The 17,359-nt window shown below is 35.6% G+C and overlaps 1 protein-coding gene across 1 annotated transcript in view; it reads left to right on the top strand.

Annotated features, from left to right (window-relative positions):
• Window positions 1–17,359, top strand: part of RNF213 (ring finger protein 213) — a 176,242-nt gene that overhangs the window by 142,213 nt on the left and 16,670 nt on the right. Inside the window, exons 47-61 of the mRNA XM_051995424.1 lie at window positions 1,086–1,197; window positions 1,842–2,058; window positions 2,306–2,496; window positions 3,210–3,332; window positions 4,218–4,328; window positions 5,542–5,784; window positions 6,638–6,719; window positions 7,542–7,576; window positions 9,029–9,123; window positions 10,214–10,373; window positions 11,722–11,902; window positions 13,382–13,473; window positions 15,249–15,500; window positions 16,600–16,735; window positions 17,134–17,217. Coding sequence (XP_051851384.1) covers window positions 1,086–1,197; window positions 1,842–2,058; window positions 2,306–2,496; window positions 3,210–3,332; window positions 4,218–4,328; window positions 5,542–5,784; window positions 6,638–6,719; window positions 7,542–7,576; window positions 9,029–9,123; window positions 10,214–10,373; window positions 11,722–11,902; window positions 13,382–13,473; window positions 15,249–15,500; window positions 16,600–16,735; window positions 17,134–17,217 — 2,114 coding nt within the window. The remainder of the gene's footprint in view (window positions 1–1,085; window positions 1,198–1,841; window positions 2,059–2,305; window positions 2,497–3,209; window positions 3,333–4,217; window positions 4,329–5,541; window positions 5,785–6,637; window positions 6,720–7,541; window positions 7,577–9,028; window positions 9,124–10,213; window positions 10,374–11,721; window positions 11,903–13,381; window positions 13,474–15,248; window positions 15,501–16,599; window positions 16,736–17,133; window positions 17,218–17,359) is intronic.

Below are 17,359 nucleotides of genomic sequence, written 5' to 3'. Positions count from 1 at the left end.
AATAGTAGCATCTACTCATTTCTCATCTACATAATGATAGTACCTATCATGATTGTGTTGAGTATATGTAAAGTGTTTTGTAAACGTGACATACTGTCATTTAATAGTTTATTATTGCAAGGAACAGATGATCAGTAGATTTCCTTACTTAGATTCTCTTGCTCTTTCTTATTTCATACTACCTCTGTGTTCATAAACAAAAGGCTGCCCCTTGTCTATTCTGTTCTCTCCCTCTTCTACATCCTCTTCTCCTTCTTTAACTTTTTCTTTGCATTATATAGCATCTTCTCTTGTATTCTCTGCTTGCTCTCTCCTCGCTATAGAAGCTTAATGGAGAGAGTGCTAGACCTGAAGTCAGGAAAACTCATCTTGGTGAGTTCAAATCTGGCTTCAATTTACTAGGTGCATGACTGGGCAATGTTTGCTTCAGTTTCCTCATCTGTAAAATACAGTAGGAAATGACAAAGCACTCCAGTATTTTTGCCAAGAAAATCTCAAATGGGATCACAGAGTTAGACACGACTGAAAAACAATTGAACAAAGCCTTACACTTTTGAGCAAGGATTTAGAAATTTTGAGTTTCATTGTTGGATCTTCCACTGACAAGTTTCTATTTCATGGTATTGTCACATAGTTTATAATTTAATTACTTAGATACTAGGCACAATGATACATACCTGCAATCCTTGCTCCTAGGGAGATTAAGGCAGGTGGGTCACTTCATTTCAGGAATTTTGAGTTGCCATAGGCTGAAACTAGTTATGTGTTCACATTAAGTCCAATATCCAACTTTGGGGTTTGGGGGTGAGTCCCCAAAGTGGGAGATGTACCACCAGGCTCTGTTGGAAATCACAGGTCAGAGCTTCTATGTCCATCTATAATAGGATCCAGTCCACGAGGGGATACTGCTCTTCCAATCTGGGTAAGATAGAGAGACCTTGTCTCAAAAAGATGCAAAAAAAAAAAAAAAAAAATTAAATACCTGAAATACTTAGGCACTTCCAGGATTCATTTTTCTAGCAAATTAAATTCTTATGAGTTCCCAGATCTGGTCTGTTTAGGTTAAAGAATTTCTCTTTCTGCAGCTTCCATGATGTGAAAGAGTATATTCAGCATTATTTGTCCCAGTTAGAGCAGAAACCATTCCTGGATGAAGATAAAACTGAACTATATACACTTTTTATTAACTGCCTGGAGGTAAGTTGGTTCTTATTTTACTATATTTCTTTTGTAAACAGTGGAATCATAGAATCCCATAGAGTGGGAAAAGAAGTTTATCTGTAGTTCAGCATGGAGACTTCATGGTAGAGTGGGAAGAATGTTGAATTTGGAGTCATCAGGTCTGAGTCCAAGTTATAACTCCACTCTTTACTACCTTTGTGACCTATATAATAAGTTATTTTGTCTCTCCCAAAATCAGTTTTCTCATATATCTAATAATAGTATTTATTTCTCATCTATGTAAAGGTAATACCTATCAGACTTGTTGAGACCTTTGTGACCTTGGTCAAATCAGACAACCTCTCTGGTTTTCTTGTTTCCTCATCTGTAGAATGAGGTGATTGGATTAAATGGCTTCTGAGCCCCCTTCCAGTCTAGAAAACTGATCCTTTGACTCTTACTTGAAGTATATTTAAATGCCTGTCTGCTAAAGAATAGAGATAGTTTTATTTGCTTTTTTATTTTTCTTATTTCAGTTCACTGTATTGTAGTTTTAAGTAATCTGTTGCTTATTTTCTCTCTTTGAATGTTTGGATACATGTTTTGCTCTAGGACCAGGATGTAAGTAGAATTTGAAAACAGAATCAAAGAACAAGACTTTTTTCTTCTTAAATTTTTAGGATTCAATATATGAGAAGGCTAGTGCTTGTACTGAAAAGGATAGACTCAACTATCTGAGAGAAGAGGGGCATTTCCTTGGAAATTATTCTCCGTTACTGCAAAATGTGAGAGAAACTGTGAATGAGTCCTCAGTTGAATACTTACAAGACATGGCCAGGATCCGGCTCTGCCTGGACAAGGCTTCTGATTTCCTCTTTGAATTGCATGAAGCTGCAGGCAAGTCCTCTTCTCTGCCAGCTTATTAAATGAATATATTATGTATAAATATGTTGACAGTGGGGGAGCTGTTTTATTTTTAATTGGCATATACTTTTATTAACTATGTGTTTTCTTTTCTGGGTTTAAGTGGGAGTCTCCATTCTTTATATTGTAAACATTTTAAAGCTAGATCTCTATGTTTTTACAAGATTGTGTGCTTGCCTAATTTTGAACCACTTAATTGTTTTTTTGTTGAACTCTCCAGAGATAGCAGAAGAAAAGCAAAGATATCTGCAGCAAGTCAAGAGATTTTGCCTCCAAGCAGGAAATGACTGGTATCGAGTCTACTTGGTGAGGAAGCTGGTTAATCAGCATGGAATGGAATTTGTACAGAGCCTTTGCAAACAAGACCACCAGTCCCAGTGGGTGTTTCCTAAGGAAATCATTGACCAACTGGTGAGAGGAAAACCAGAGCAGGCACCATTAACTTCTGCATGCTTATTCTGCCATACTATCCTGTTGGCAAAATTACATTCATAACTGATGGCTTGTGTTTGTCAACTCCTGCTTTCTTTCATTACTGATTGGACAGTATAGTGTGTGTCTTTTCTCTTTCCCTTTCGGTATTTTTCATACCTAATGTGGGATTTCTAGATATGGGAAATTTCTATTTTTATTTTTATGCCCTTATAAGAAAATCATTTCTAACAAAGACTGGCCTAGGGAGACCTGGAGGAATAATGTGACCATAGCCTTAGTCTTCTAGAGGAAGGTGAATCAGAGTGTGAGGGGTTTTTCCTGGGGTCTTCTATACTGAGGGGAGAGTCTATACATGAGGGGAGGAGTAGCAATTGGTAAATTTTCAGACTTTCTGGCCTAAAGTATTTTAGGACTTTAGTACTTTTTTAAACTGGGAAAGATTAGGATTGCTTCCCTGTAGTGCTTCTTATTCCTTTTCTCTTTTTTTTGAGCAGGATGTTCTCTGTTATGGTATAGTAACTTGGTTAGATGTTCTTGTTTCTGATGCTTTCATTTCCTTAACTCAAGGCAATCTGGTTTCTTCTTTAACATATTCCTTCCTCTGCTGCACGTCCTATATAAGTTTAAATTTTGGTAATGATTGATGTTCCAGAAGTGAGTTTTTTCCGATGTGTATCACTTGGTTCTAGCGAGATCAGTCAGGCCAGATGGATCGCTATCTAGTATGTGGAGATAGTTACAAGGCCCTGCGTGATGCTGTGGGAAAGGCAATCCTCAAGCATGATCCAACGTGTGTCATAACTGCTCTGAAGGTAGGATTTTCTCTCATGAGATGAACTATATCTTTTTTATCTCTCTGGGGCTGGTTCTTGAAGGGACACTTCAAAAGGATGTGTGCAGCTCTCATCATGGTCTCTTCTTCCCTGAAGGGCAGCTATAGTGGTGATGGCTCCAATTTCAAGAACATGTCATTTTTTTATGGTGGAAAACCAGCAATCATCCCTTAGTACAGAGAGTTGTGCCTGGCTACTTTTTAAGCATATAAATATACAAGCAGTTTTACACTATAATCTTGATCTCATTCATAGGGAGGCAGTGTAGGACCATTGGAAAAGGCACTATGTTTTGAGCTAGCAGATCTGGGTTCTAATCCCAGTTTTTCCCCTTACCACTTGGGTAATCTAGAATCAATCACTTCTCCCAAGTGATCCTTAGTTTCCTTATCTATAAAACAGCAGGACCTCTAAGATCCTTTCCAACTTTGGATCCATGATTTTATGATCCTGCACTGGTTTATAATTATTTAGTATCAAGTTTATATATTTTGACTTAGTTTTTAAGCTTCTCAATAGACTGTATCTCTTTGTACTTTAACATTCTAGTGTCTGATACAGTGCTGAGTATGTAAGTACTCAATTCTCATTGAATTAATCCATGAAAAAGTAGTTAATAAAGCATATGATCTGAGAAGAATAACTGAGGGCTTAGACAGTTGTTGGGTATAATACTTAAAGGTATAGAAATCCCAACCTTCTAGTCTGTGGAGTTTCTTAATACCCCTTAGAGGACTAGCTGCATTGCATATCTAGTTACAGGTCATCCAAGACTAGATACTTTAGGTTAATTCAACTTCTCCAATTCTCACTATATATCCTCTCCATTCTCTCTCCTCCTCCCCCCCCCCTTTTTTTTTCCAGAAATGCAAGAGTTCAGACACTCAACAAGCTGTCTATCTGCTCTTGGCAATTTTCCAGGAGCTAACTGCATCATATAGATGTCATAATGCAAATGTCCGGCCTACACCAGAGGTGAATAAATACCAACACTAGTAAATTTGTTGTTTTAGAAGACTAAATAGTAATAGTATTTAGATTATCATGTGATAGATTCTCTAAGCACTTTGTAGAGCCTTTTTTCTAAAGCCTTGAAACAGTGAAGTTGAAGGTGAGGACTATTGGATTTTAATCTTGATATGTAAACATTTCCATTGGGTATGACTCAAGCTTCCTCTCTTCCTTCCTTAGAAGTATTTCAAGTTTAGGGCTCTTGACAGAAGACTACTTAGGGACAGTAATAGGTTTTTTTTGTCTTTTTATTTTTGCTGAGGCAATTATGGTTAAGTGATTTACCCAGGGTCACACAGCTAGGAAGTGTTAAGTGTCTGAGATCACATTAAAACTCAGGTCTTCCTGACTTCAGGGCTGATACTCTATTCACTGCGCCACTTAGCTGCCCATATAATAGCTTTTTTAAGAGGCATCCTTTGCCCTAACCCTAACTGTTACCTCAAACATGATAAGTATATTTTTAATGTAAAGTTAGACATGTTTAAAAATTAGTCCTCAAATCTATGTAATAATATCTTGTATATATTATGAAAATTGGTTTTAGATGTATGATCACAATATGTACATCTAAGTGTTCTTTTTTAAAATTTTATTTATTTTTAACATACATTGCTTTATGAATTATGTTGGGAGAGAAAAATCAAAGCAAAACGGAAAAATCATGGGAAAGATTAAAAAAAAAAAACAGAAAAAAGAAGTAAACATAGCATGTATTGATTTACATTCAATCTCCTTAGTTCTTTTTCTGGATGCAAATGGCATTTTCTGTCCAAAGTTTATCGAGATTCCTTTAGCTCATTGAATTATTGAGAAGAACCAAATCTTTCATAGTTGATCATTGCACATTCTTGAAGTTATTGTGTACACTGTATTCCTGGTTTTGCTTGTTTTCTCTCACCATTGGTTCAAGTAAATCTTTGCAGTCCTTTCTAAAGTCAGCTTAGTCATCATTTTTATAGAACAATAATATTCCATCTAAATATTCTTAAAGAGTCTTAATGGAAATAATAAAGAAGAGATTCTTTTTCTCCTACAAGTGGGAGAGATTTTGTCCCACCTTTTAACTTCAAAACATTCATAATTCTATAACTAACCATGAGATGCCATTGGATCCATCTAAAACTTCTGACCATGATGACAGAATCATGAGAATGTTTTTTTTCTCTTCCCTCAGCAATGTGAAACAGCAAACACATTCATCAAGGAAGCAAAAGTTCTTTTTTCTCCTGCCTTGAAGGAAATGGCAAAATCCCTAGTGACCAATGTTTGTCCTTTTCTGACTGTGGATTCCAATGATTCTATGCACAAAAGTACAGTAACAGAATTAGCTGTTCATGCTAAAGCTGTTCTGCTGTGTGGGCAGAATCCAATCCTAGAACCTCTAAAGAACCTGGCTTTTAACCCAGCTAGCATGCAAGTAAGTATATGGGGATAGTATGGGGTGATAACAGCTGACATTTATAGAGAGGTTTAAGATTTGCAAAGCATTTTAGAAATAATCTCATTTTATCCATAATACAATCCTGGGAAGTAGGGGCTATTATTACTATTTACAGATGACAAAGCTGAAGTAGAGGCTAAATGACTTCCCCCGAGTCACAATTTGATATATCTGAGGCACAATTTGAACTCTGCCTTCTTCACTCTAGATCTATCATTTTATCCATTGTGCTGCTACATCATTGCCTCAGAATTTTAATGGTACTCCATTAATAGTATATCAGATCTTCCAGCAACATCTTTAACAACTTACTAAAGCTCTAGTTTATGGGAGGGTAGCTAGTGCTTTAAAGAGTGTCCTATCTTATGGAATCCTTTCTGTTTCATTTTCCACTTTGATCTATTGTAAGTATTGTAAGTAAAAAGAATGCTTGATTTGGAATCAGAAACTGGAGTCTGATTCTAGATTCTAGTTTATTAATACAGATATGACTTTGAACAAGTTATTTAACCAGTAGAGTCTAAAAGTTTCATTGTCTTCATTTCTAAAAATGAGGGATTTGACCTAGAAGGTCTCTCAGCTCCTTTGTAGTTGTCAGTATGTAATCTTCTGATTCTTCAAAGTGCAGTGCTTCCAAAATAGCAATACTGTGCCTTCTTTTTTTATACCTTCTAGGGGGAACATCCTGGAGAGAATCCTTTCCAAAGGGCATCCTCTAAAAAAAAAAATCTATAGAAAAACCTGATTTCAAAGGACCACTTTTGTTTCATTAGGTTTGTTTGAGGTTATGCTATTGTGTTAATTCACCAATTATCTTCTTTTCTTCCAGAATTCATTTCTTCCAACAATGCCTGAAGACTTGCTGGCACAAGCTAAGAATTGGCAAGGCTTAGAAACAGTCCATTGGTATTGTAAGTATTGCTTTAAGGTAGCGTTCTTATGTTCTTAGCATTTAATGACAGTTCATGCCATTAGAGGAAAAATCAGTTTGGATTCACACTCTAATTTTGATAGCCTAATATACGAAAATACAGGTAAAATTGTTGCCATATTTGTGAGTCTCCAGGAGATTTAATATTTACACCTGATTTTAGGATCGTATGTGCTAAGAGCAGAGATATAAGTGACTTGAAGGAATTGACATTATGCTAACTTTATAAAGATAACTCCCAAAATTGTGTTTCTTATTGGGAAAATCATCCACTGGAACCACATTGAAAATGCTTCTTCAAAGCATTTTCTTTTCATAGGGTGCCTCCTCTGAAGAGAATAAAGGACTATATTATGGGGTTCATGCAAATTAAAATGATAAAGATTTTTTGAACTATGAAATTACAAATGAGAATATAGTTTAGATTATGCTTAGTTGGAGGAGGGACAGAATTTTTAATCCATATGGATTTTTATTAATTATTAATACTCATATGATTATATTATATTTAAATTTTACCATTTCTTCTAGCAAGTCATTCCCTCTGCTTTAAAAGAATATTTCAAAGGGTTATTCTGGTGTACCATCAGTTTGCTAAAGTATTTTGAAACATCCATTGAAATATGTGCACCATATATTACAAATATTATCTCATTTAATCCTCACAATAACCATGTTAGGTAGGTGCCTCTATTATCCTCAGATCTTAGTTAAATATGGAGAGTTATTTTCCCTTCCAAACAGTTATTTTATTTGATGAAACTTTATCACTTTATTTAGTATCCTGTCATTATTTTTACAGTATGCCCTAATGGTCACCCTTGCTCTGTGGGAGAGGTAAGTCTTTGCTTAGAAATTGTTATCCTTTTGTTTTATGATCAAAATGGATCATTTGTGATGTGGCTAATGAGATACTAGCCTGTATTAAGAGAAGTAATGTTTCCAGGAATGGGGAAGTGATAGTTCAATTGTATTCTGCCCCTGTCAAATCTCATCTAGAGTACTATGTTCAATTCTGGTCACCTCAGTTTAAAAGTGACATTGACTAATTAATGAACAGATGAAGGTAACCAAAATGACCTTGAGTTTGACATGTGACTATCTATTGAATAGACAGTACATAAAGATGTAGATAAGATAGGATATCTCTCTTCAAGTAGTTAAGATTGATTAAGAGCTGTCTTGTGGAAGAAGGATTAGACTTGTTCTTTTTGCCTCAGAATGAAAAGCCAGGAACAGTGGATAAAAAAAAACCAAAGAGACAAGTGTAAGCTTGATGTCAAGAAAATCTTCCTAATAATGATAACTATAATGTAGTGGAATTGGCTGCCTCAAGAGGTGGTGGATTTTCTCTCCTTGGAGATCTTCAAGCAGATTTTAGATGGCTACTTGTTTAGAGGTTGCACTAGAAAACTGTTGAGGTCCCTTCTAGATTTCAATGCCTAAGATTATTTGAAAAGTGTTCATTCATACAATATCTGGTTTTTTTTTAGGGAGGAGGAGGAGGAGGACAGATTTTAGAAGTGAATCTTACACGTGAACAAATGTCCTAGAAAATAATTTGCAATTATGCCTCAATTGTTCATATTTTTAGCTGCCATTCCACTACTGGACATATATCCCAAAGAGATCAAAAGACAGAAATTTCCATCTATAACAGTATTCACAAACAAATTCTTGGTGTTAGCAACAAACTAGAAACAAAATGGGCACCCATCAGTTAGGAAGTCATTGAATAAATTGTGTTATTTGAAAGAAATGGCATCTTCATGTTCGATAAAGAACTGATGTGAGGAATTCAGATATAGGAAGATTTATGAAGTAATGCAGAACAAAGATAGTAGAATCAAAACAATAGACAAAATTACAGTAACAGAAATGAGAGTAACATTAAAATGCTGCCAGATTCAAATTAGTTATTATAACTAATTTGGGATTCAGGGAAAAGAGGAAAAAACATAACCTTTCTTAGGAGAGAGTCAGAATGGTAGAATAATTTAACTTATTCCAACTGTCAGTGTTACAGTCCTTTTTTTGGATTGATTTTATTCAGGTTTTTCTTTTCTTCTTAACAAGGGAGGGTATAATGGGACTGGGAAACGGGGGAAAATAATACTTTTTTTGTTGTTTATAAAGATAAAAATATTAAATGAGAAAAAATCAAATTTGGGGAATTTGATGAGGGGGAGGAGCTAATTAGAATATCAAATAATCTTTATCACAAAGTCAGGTTCATGGTTTTCTTTTCCCTTTTTCTTTCTTTTTTTTTTTTGGTGGGGGTGGGGCTAGTGTGGTGCCCCAATGGAACATAGCAGATGTGTTGACTGTGGTGCTCGGATTGGAGGAGAAAACCACAGGGCTGTACAAGGCTTTAATGTGGTCAGGTATGTCTTTTCTTAGTTTTTCCTTTCAGAATTAAATAGTAATGAACCTTGACTTTTATATGAACATCTCAGCCTGCTTGGAGTTACTACTGGTACGATCATGAAGCCTTTGGTAGCATTGAAGTAGTTAATACAATGGAAATTGACAGAACACAGCTCATTTTAATACTGTCTCCTCCATTTGGTTTATGAATTTATTTTCAAAAGCCCTTATTAGTGGACTGCTTTGACTATATAACTCTTTAATCCAAACTGACAGATTTCTAAAGTTCTAGCTTAATGTCTAAGTGTTTATGCCTCTTTAATTTTCTCATACCAAAGAGAAATTCATTAAATATCACATTTTAGAAACTCAAAGAGAATTGAGTCTCATGATCATACAACTTTACTCATGAACAAGAAGCATGGTTATAAATATTTCTGTGAGGTCAGAGGATTGGATTTAGTTCTGACTGTGTTTTTCCTACAAAAGTCCTACTTATCCTTATCAATCTGTTCACCTCTTGAAATAAGTAGACCTTTGTTCTGACTTAACTATCCTGTCTAAGGAATTTTATGGTAAATGACCACAGTTGTTGATCTACTCCATTACAAGAATTTACCCTGTTACTTTTACAAGAATTGGGCCAACCAAAATCCCTATGCTCACATAGTACTGATGATTCTGTTAGTGGAAGGTTTATTTAAAAAGGGGCCCTTGTTATGTCTGATCTGGGATCCTGGTTCCCAGATGTTAAGGATTTAAAGTACTACAAATTCATTGGTAATAAAAAAGAGACAATGCTGCTCTATCCAATGTCTGTCCTCTATAAGTGTGGGGAGAGTTTGGGTTTGCAATGGAGAGTGACAAAGGCGGTGAACAGGCTTAGAGTCAGAGGATAAGGCTTTGTATTCAAGCCCATTGTGGAACCTTCCATAATCATTTCATGTAGTCTCAGCTTCCTTATCTGTAAATTGGAGGTGATGCTACCTACTTTCCACACATCGTTATTGTTTGAATCAAATGAGATCATGGGTATGAAAGCACTTTATAACAAAATGCTAAATAACAATCAAGCTAGCACAATCATTGATGTTATTGTAATTATAGAGACAATGTAGACAGGACTCAATCTGGCCATGTACTGGGAAATCCTGATGACAGAGGTGTTATGGTGGTATCAGACAGAGAGATATCTCCAGTTGTCTTCATTCTCCTTCGATTACTCACCCATATAGCTATGCTTTTGGGAACTTCTCAGAATGCACAGGTATGGCATTGCTTTTACTTATGTAAGTTATAAGTGATTTATGGTAGTCTTTTCATCATGATTCTTATTGTAAACTTTAGTTAATCTGAAGTAACTTGCTCATCCAAGGAGTATTCATGCTTTTTCAACATAACATTTTATGGGGATGGGACATCCCTTTACCTTGCCATCTGAGATTCATTTTACTTATTTTTATTTTTTATTTATTTTTTAAACTAGTTAATATTTATTAATCAACTGTTTTATGCCAGGTACTTTTAAAAATTATTTTGATTTATTTAAAACTTAAATGATAACAAAAAACACTAGAAAAAGAGCAGAAAAAGAAAAAAAAATTGTCATGTGCCCAGCAAAACATCAAAGAGGATGCAAAATATGTAACAATAAATTTTCATTTCAAGAAAACATATATAATAATAGAAGACATTGTATTAATAACTGTCCATCTTTGCTTTCTTGTAGGTTTTCTTTTCTTTTCTTTTTGTAAGGCATTTGAGATTAAAAGGTTGACTGAGATCATACAGCTATTAAGTGCTAAGTGCTCTGAGATCACATTTGAATTCAGGTCTTCCTGACTCCAGGGCTGGTGTTCTTATAGGTTTTCTTTTGTGCACTTTTTACTTCATTGTCTTTTTTTTTTACTCCCCAGCCCAGATTCATTTTAAATAGACCATTCTATATTTATCTTAGGCAAGGGACAATTAATGAGATCATTGTTCTAGCTATTGTAAAAAGATACTAAGGAATTAAGAAAATATTTACCAATTTTTTTCTTAGGTGTCTCTCCAGGAAATAATATAAGGTTTTAGGCTGTTAATCTCAATCTAAGCTATGTTAAGGTCATTTGTTTCAGCTTCTGTTTTATTCTTCTCTTTTTAGTGTACAGTTCACTTCAACAGATATTTATTAAGCGAATAATAGGTATAAGACAGAGCTGAGTAAAGTATAGAGGATTAATTTCAGAATCAGGAAGCACTGAGTTCAATTATGGCCCCTTTGATTCATACTGGCTGCGTAACCATAAGCAAATCATCCCTCTACCACTCTACCCCAATTCACTGTCTTATTCTTTAAGACTATAAATTATATATGATTTGCATTGGTGAAAAAAGTTACCACATTGGGCGTTAACTATACCAGTAAAAACATAGATCTTAATAAAGAGTTTTCAAGGTTCTTTAGTTTTCCTTGTTCTTTTTGTCTCTGGTATCTGACTTCACAATTTTATCCTTGCTTTTGGAGAAATTTTTCTAATCTAGTACGAATTTGTAAATCCAGGGAATCCACATAGTTTTCCATTTTTGAGCACCAACTTTACTCTTGGTCTTTGTTTCCTGGCTTTCTATAGGCTCTGATAAAAATCATTAAGCCTACAGTTTGGAATCCAGAAAGATTTCTTCAGCAACACATCCAAAAAGACCTAGAACAACTAATGAAGAGCCTAGGAAGAAGTGCTGATGAGACTGCAAATGTGGTTCACCTCATTTTGTGCTGCCTCCTTAAGGAACCTCACCACCAACCTGGCCATTGTAAGACCTAGCACACAAAAGGGTAGAAAAGGGTAAAAAGAAAAGTGATGGAGTTACTAGCTAAATTAGATTGCAAAAAGGACTTATTCATGTTTTTGAGATCCTAGATTGGACAGCAGGATGAAGTAAGCTACGTCAACAAGAGAACTTTGTTCTTGTACAAGCAGAGAACTTCCCTTTCTCTTTTTAAACTTTTTTCATAGAATCTATATTAGACTAGTTTACAGTATTAGGTACACCTCAGTTAGGGAACAGCTGAATAAATCATTGTATGTGACTAATAAATGAAGAAGGGGATGATTTCAGAGATATTTGGGAAAGACTTGTATGCATTGATACAAAGTAGGGTTCTGCTAGGCTGAACCAAGAGAATAGTTTGTCTGGTAACATTAAGTATTGTAAAGACAAAGACCTAGATGCTTTTATCAACACAGTGACCTATCATAGTTCTAGAGAACTCATGATGAAACATGACACCCACCTCCTGAGAGAGAAGTAATATATTCAGAATTCAAAATTCAGGATTTTTTTTGATGTGGCCATACTGAAATATATTTTGCTTTACTATAATAGGAGTTTAGTTTTTCTTGCTTTCATTTAGGGGTATGGAGAGAGAGAAAGGGAGTGGATCATTGTAAAAATTAAATATAAAAGAATAAGACACCTATATAAGATAGGTGTTCAAAAATGACCCAATAACTTCTCAACGTTTTCAAGATTTTAGGAAAGCTAATTTTTAAGTTATATTAAAAAATTTCAGTTAACCAACATTTTCTTTTTCTTTTACTTTCAACTCCTATTAAGCAAATAATAAAAACAAAAACCTTATAACAGACATGCATAGTCAAGCAAAAAAATTTTTTACATTAATAATATCCAAAAATATAATTTATTTTGTACCTTGAATCCATTATTATTTCTATCAGGAGGTAAAGTAATATGCTTTATTACTGGTCATGGGTCTAGTAGTAGTATTATTGAGTCAAAGGGTATATACATAGTTTAGTGACTTTTAAATCACAGTTTGAGAAATCAGGTTAAGGGAAACATCTTCAATCTTTATTCTTTTTGAGGTGAAGGGGGATTGCAACAGCAATATAGGCAGCTGTGACAGGAAGCCAGCCAGCAGAAGTGAAGGGGAATTGTAGGCGAAGGGGGGGGTCGCGATAGCAATGTGAGCAGCTGTATCAAGAAGCCAGCCAGCAGTTTCTCTTTCTGCTTCCCTTTCCACTTCCCTGCCTCCACCCACCAAAATCGTCATTTCCTATATAACACATCAGGATTTGTACAAAGAGTGGGCGGGGGCCATTCTTTCTCCAAGTATATATATTACTAGAGTATGGTCCAATTACTATTTAGCCTTACTATTTAGTGCTTGGGACCTCAGTGCATCAACTCAAGCCTCAGCCCATTACATGGAACCATGTAGCATGGTTTCTCTTCCCTCAGTCCTTCTATACTGCTGTGTTTTTCTTATAGGGCCTGTAGGTTTTGATGCTACACTGTCCAGTAAAGAGAGGAGGAACATCTGGGAAAAAGTTGTTGCTGCCATGATTATACTTGAACTGAAGGTAAGGAATGGGGGAAGGGTCTGATTTGAAAATATTTCTGGAAAGTGTCAGTTCTTCGGAGTGCTGCATTAGGTGCTAGAACACCAAGTTGAAAAATCAAAATTTACTCTTTAGTATTTTAAGAAAAAAAAGGATGACCTTATTTTCTGGGGCATTAAGTCAGCACCTTGTGTTCCAGTCATTATTCATGAACTGGGATAACTGTTTAAAGCCTCTGATTTCAATTTGAAATATACTCTAGTTTGGGATATGCATATTGTTTTCTTTTTAGAACTGTGCTGATTAATCCAGTTGAGAAGTACAGAATGAGAATATTAAAAACTTTTTTGTAGTTATTGTTCTGTTGTTTCAGTCATTTCTAACTCTTCATGACCCTTTGAGGTTTTCTTGGCAAAGATACTAGAGAGGGTTGCTACTTCCTTCTCCAGCTCATTTTACAGACAAGGAAACTGAAGCAGATATATTTAAATGACTTGCCCAGGGACACACAGGTAGTGTCTGAGGTCAGATTTGAATTCAGGAAAATCAGTCTTCCCATCTCCAGGGCCAGATCTCTATTCATTGTGTCACCTATCTGTCACATTCTGTTTGTTTGTTCATTCATTTGTTTGTTCATTCATTCACTCATTCATTATTTATTTATTTGTTTTTGGTAGTAGAGGCAGCTCCAAGAAATGGCTAGAGTGCTGGACTTGGAGTGCATATACTTTTGTTTATGTACTAGCTTTGTGACCTTTAGCAAGTCATTTAATCTCCATGTGCCTTAGATTAATCTGAGATTTATCTACTACTATCACTTTCCTTGGTGGAGAGAATTGTATCTCTAAATAACATCTGACAGTCTTAGCAGCACTTCTCAGAATTCAAAACTTATAAGAATGACAATAAACTATCATCTACATAGTGGGTGCTCAAGAAATAAACTTGATGAAAGGTTGCTCATTTAATAAATAGAAAAATTAACATAAGATTACATAACGATATGATGAAGGAGTGGGGATCAACTATTCTGATCCTGCTTGTTAGTTTATTTGTTCAACAAATATTTACTAAGTACCTGCTGTCTGCTCTGTTCTTTGAATATTAGTAAAATATACAAGCTGTGTCCTCAAAAGAATTTAGACACACACACACACACACACACACACACACACACACACACACACACACGGTCATTTATTTCAGTGCCAAATTCATTGCTACAGATTCTTACATTCTTTGGCATTTGAGTAAAAGGTTATCTAATCTAGCCCTCTAGTTTTTTTTTTTTTTTTAAATAACTTTTTATTGACAGAACCCATGCCAGGGTAATTTTTTACAGCATTTATCCCTTACACTCACTTCTGTTCCGATTTTTCCCCTCTCTCCTTTCACCCTCTCCCCCAGATGGCAAGCAGTCCTTTACATGTTAAATAGGTTACAGTATATCCTAGATACAATATATGTGTGCAGAACCGAACAGTTTTCTTGTTGCACAGGGAGAATTGGATTCAGACGGTATAAATAACCTGGGAAGAAAAACAAAAATGCAAGCAGTTTATATTCATTTCCCATTGTTCTTTCTTTGTAGCCCTCTAGTTTTACAGATGAGGAAACTAAGATCCAGGAAGATTAAGTGGTGGCAGTCAGGATTAAATCCAGGTTTTTTCTACTATGTAATTTTCAGCCATTTGTAGTTGCTTCAGTCTTCTAATACTATGACTAAAACAGTTTTTTGTCTTGAAAGGCTTTGCTATAGAAACATGAATTACTCAGTATGACTTTATTTTTTGTAGTGTCTGGATAAAACCCTTCTGGAAGCAAATATCCGTATCAGCCAGGATGAACGCATCAGTTCTAACCCAGTGGCCAAGATCATGTATGGTGACCCAGCTACCTTCCTTTCCCAACTGCCTAAGAAAAGTGTTGTGCACTGCTCAAGGATTTGGAGTTATAGGAAGAAAATCACTGTTGAGTATCTTCAGCATGTGGTGGAACAGAATGATGGAAAGGACACAGTACCAATCCTTTATAGGTTCCTGCAGAAGGTGAGCCACCTGCTGACAGGATAGGCTTCATACACTGTGTACAAGAATATCTCTTTCTCAAATTCTGCAATATTCCTGTGAACCACGGAGTTCCAAATCTACAAATGGTATATAATATCATTCACAGAAAAAGAGTTGAGGGGACTGCCTTGCAGTCTGAATCTTCCAGCTTTGATCTTGAACAGTGTCTGTGGTAGAATCCCAGTGGGGAGAAAGGGTTTCCCCATGTCACACTGCACGGTCTTTGAAGTATTTAAGTAATAAATGAAATGTATATAATGGCTGACATGAGCATACATTGGTAAAATTCCCAAGGACCCAGGAAACTCTTTTCCTATTATTCTGAAAATCCAGAAAAGAAGAAATAAACAATTTTCTGGCCCCGGACCCCAGAGGTTAAACTGAATTGTGCCAACCCTAATATTATGAGGGAAATGTAGTGTTTCTAATTTGAATTCACTTGCATTTTTATTTTCTCTAGGAGTCGTATGAAATGAGTTTGCATTCTGCCTTGAGAAATTAGAGGACTATTTCTGTTTGAAAAAAGTCTTTAGAAATTCTACCTAATATCGTCATTCATTAATTCTATCCTATAGAGAGGCTGTGTATTTATAGAGAAAGAACTATCCGCAGAACCAGGCCTTGCCTCTGACCCATCTTGACTGACCTGGACAAATCACCAAATCTTTCAGGATTAGCTAGCATTCTTTCTCTAAGACTTTAAATTGCAGAGAAAATGCTAGCCTACAATGGTCATGAGACTTCCCTGTGCCAATGAAATCACAAATCTGGGCCCTCTTTCTATATCTAGCCTTATGAGAATACTGACCCTTCATTACCACTAATATATCTTAATCCTGATTTTACCCTAACAACAAAGAATATATAATCTTTGGCTCTCTTCTAACTCTTACTTTCTCCCTGAAGCTGAGCTGTTACAAAACACTTTTTTCCTAGTCTCAAGCAAGCTTTTTATGACAAAACATCATAACTAGTAGCATATTTATCAGATTAAACTAAGTCAGCCTCAGAATATCTCTTCTTCACTATAATTGTCAGGTGACTTACACTGTTCCTTGGTGGTCTTCTCTCTTTCCAGGAAAGAGAATTGAGGCTGGTGAAATTCTTACCAGAGATCTTGGCCTTGCAAAGGGATTTGGTGAAAAGATTCCAGAACGTCTCAGATGTTGAATACAACACAATCAGAGGTTTCCTCAGAAGTCACTACCATTCAGGTGAATGTCTTTTCAAGGAAAGGCCAAACCTACATTTAGGGAATCAGAGGTTAAAAAAAAAAAAAAAAAAAAAACTGGTAGTTGGGGTATTTTTGAACTAAAGGATTCTACTTTTTCTGTTTTGTAAAGATAGAGTGTATCTCAATTCTCCCTTAAGCAATCAGGGTTTTCTCAGCTACCATTCTCCTTACCCACTCATGCCACATTCCACCATCAGTACATCAAGAAGCATTAGACTTTAGTTCTTTACTCATCATTGAAGATTTTGATGGTGAACACACCATGTTGCAGGGTCTTGAATTGTTTTGTACTTGTGCATTATGGGCTTGTTTTGCTGTAAGTTGTTCTAGTGTGGATAGCCACTACAGTGAGGTATCCATTTGTTAAATGTTTTATAGAAGGATTGAAGCGCTCATTTCAAAAACAAATTGAGGTCTTTCTGTCTACATGGAACATGTTGAGACGATCACTCTATACCAGAGGTGAGTCATTTTTGCCCTTTTATACTTAGTTCTACAGGGATCCATACATGTCATCAGCCTTTTTCCCTTCTGACTGACCACACTTGCCCTGAGCCTGAAAACATGATTTTGTATATATGAGTTTCTAAATCCAGCTGTTGAA

Source organism: Antechinus flavipes, chromosome 4, assembly GCF_016432865.1.
Source record: "Antechinus flavipes isolate AdamAnt ecotype Samford, QLD, Australia chromosome 4, AdamAnt_v2, whole genome shotgun sequence".
Taxonomy (NCBI): Eukaryota; Metazoa; Chordata; class Mammalia; order Dasyuromorphia; family Dasyuridae; genus Antechinus; species Antechinus flavipes.
Note: the sequence above shows the minus strand (reverse complement) of the source record. Positions and strands in the feature narration are given on the sequence as shown.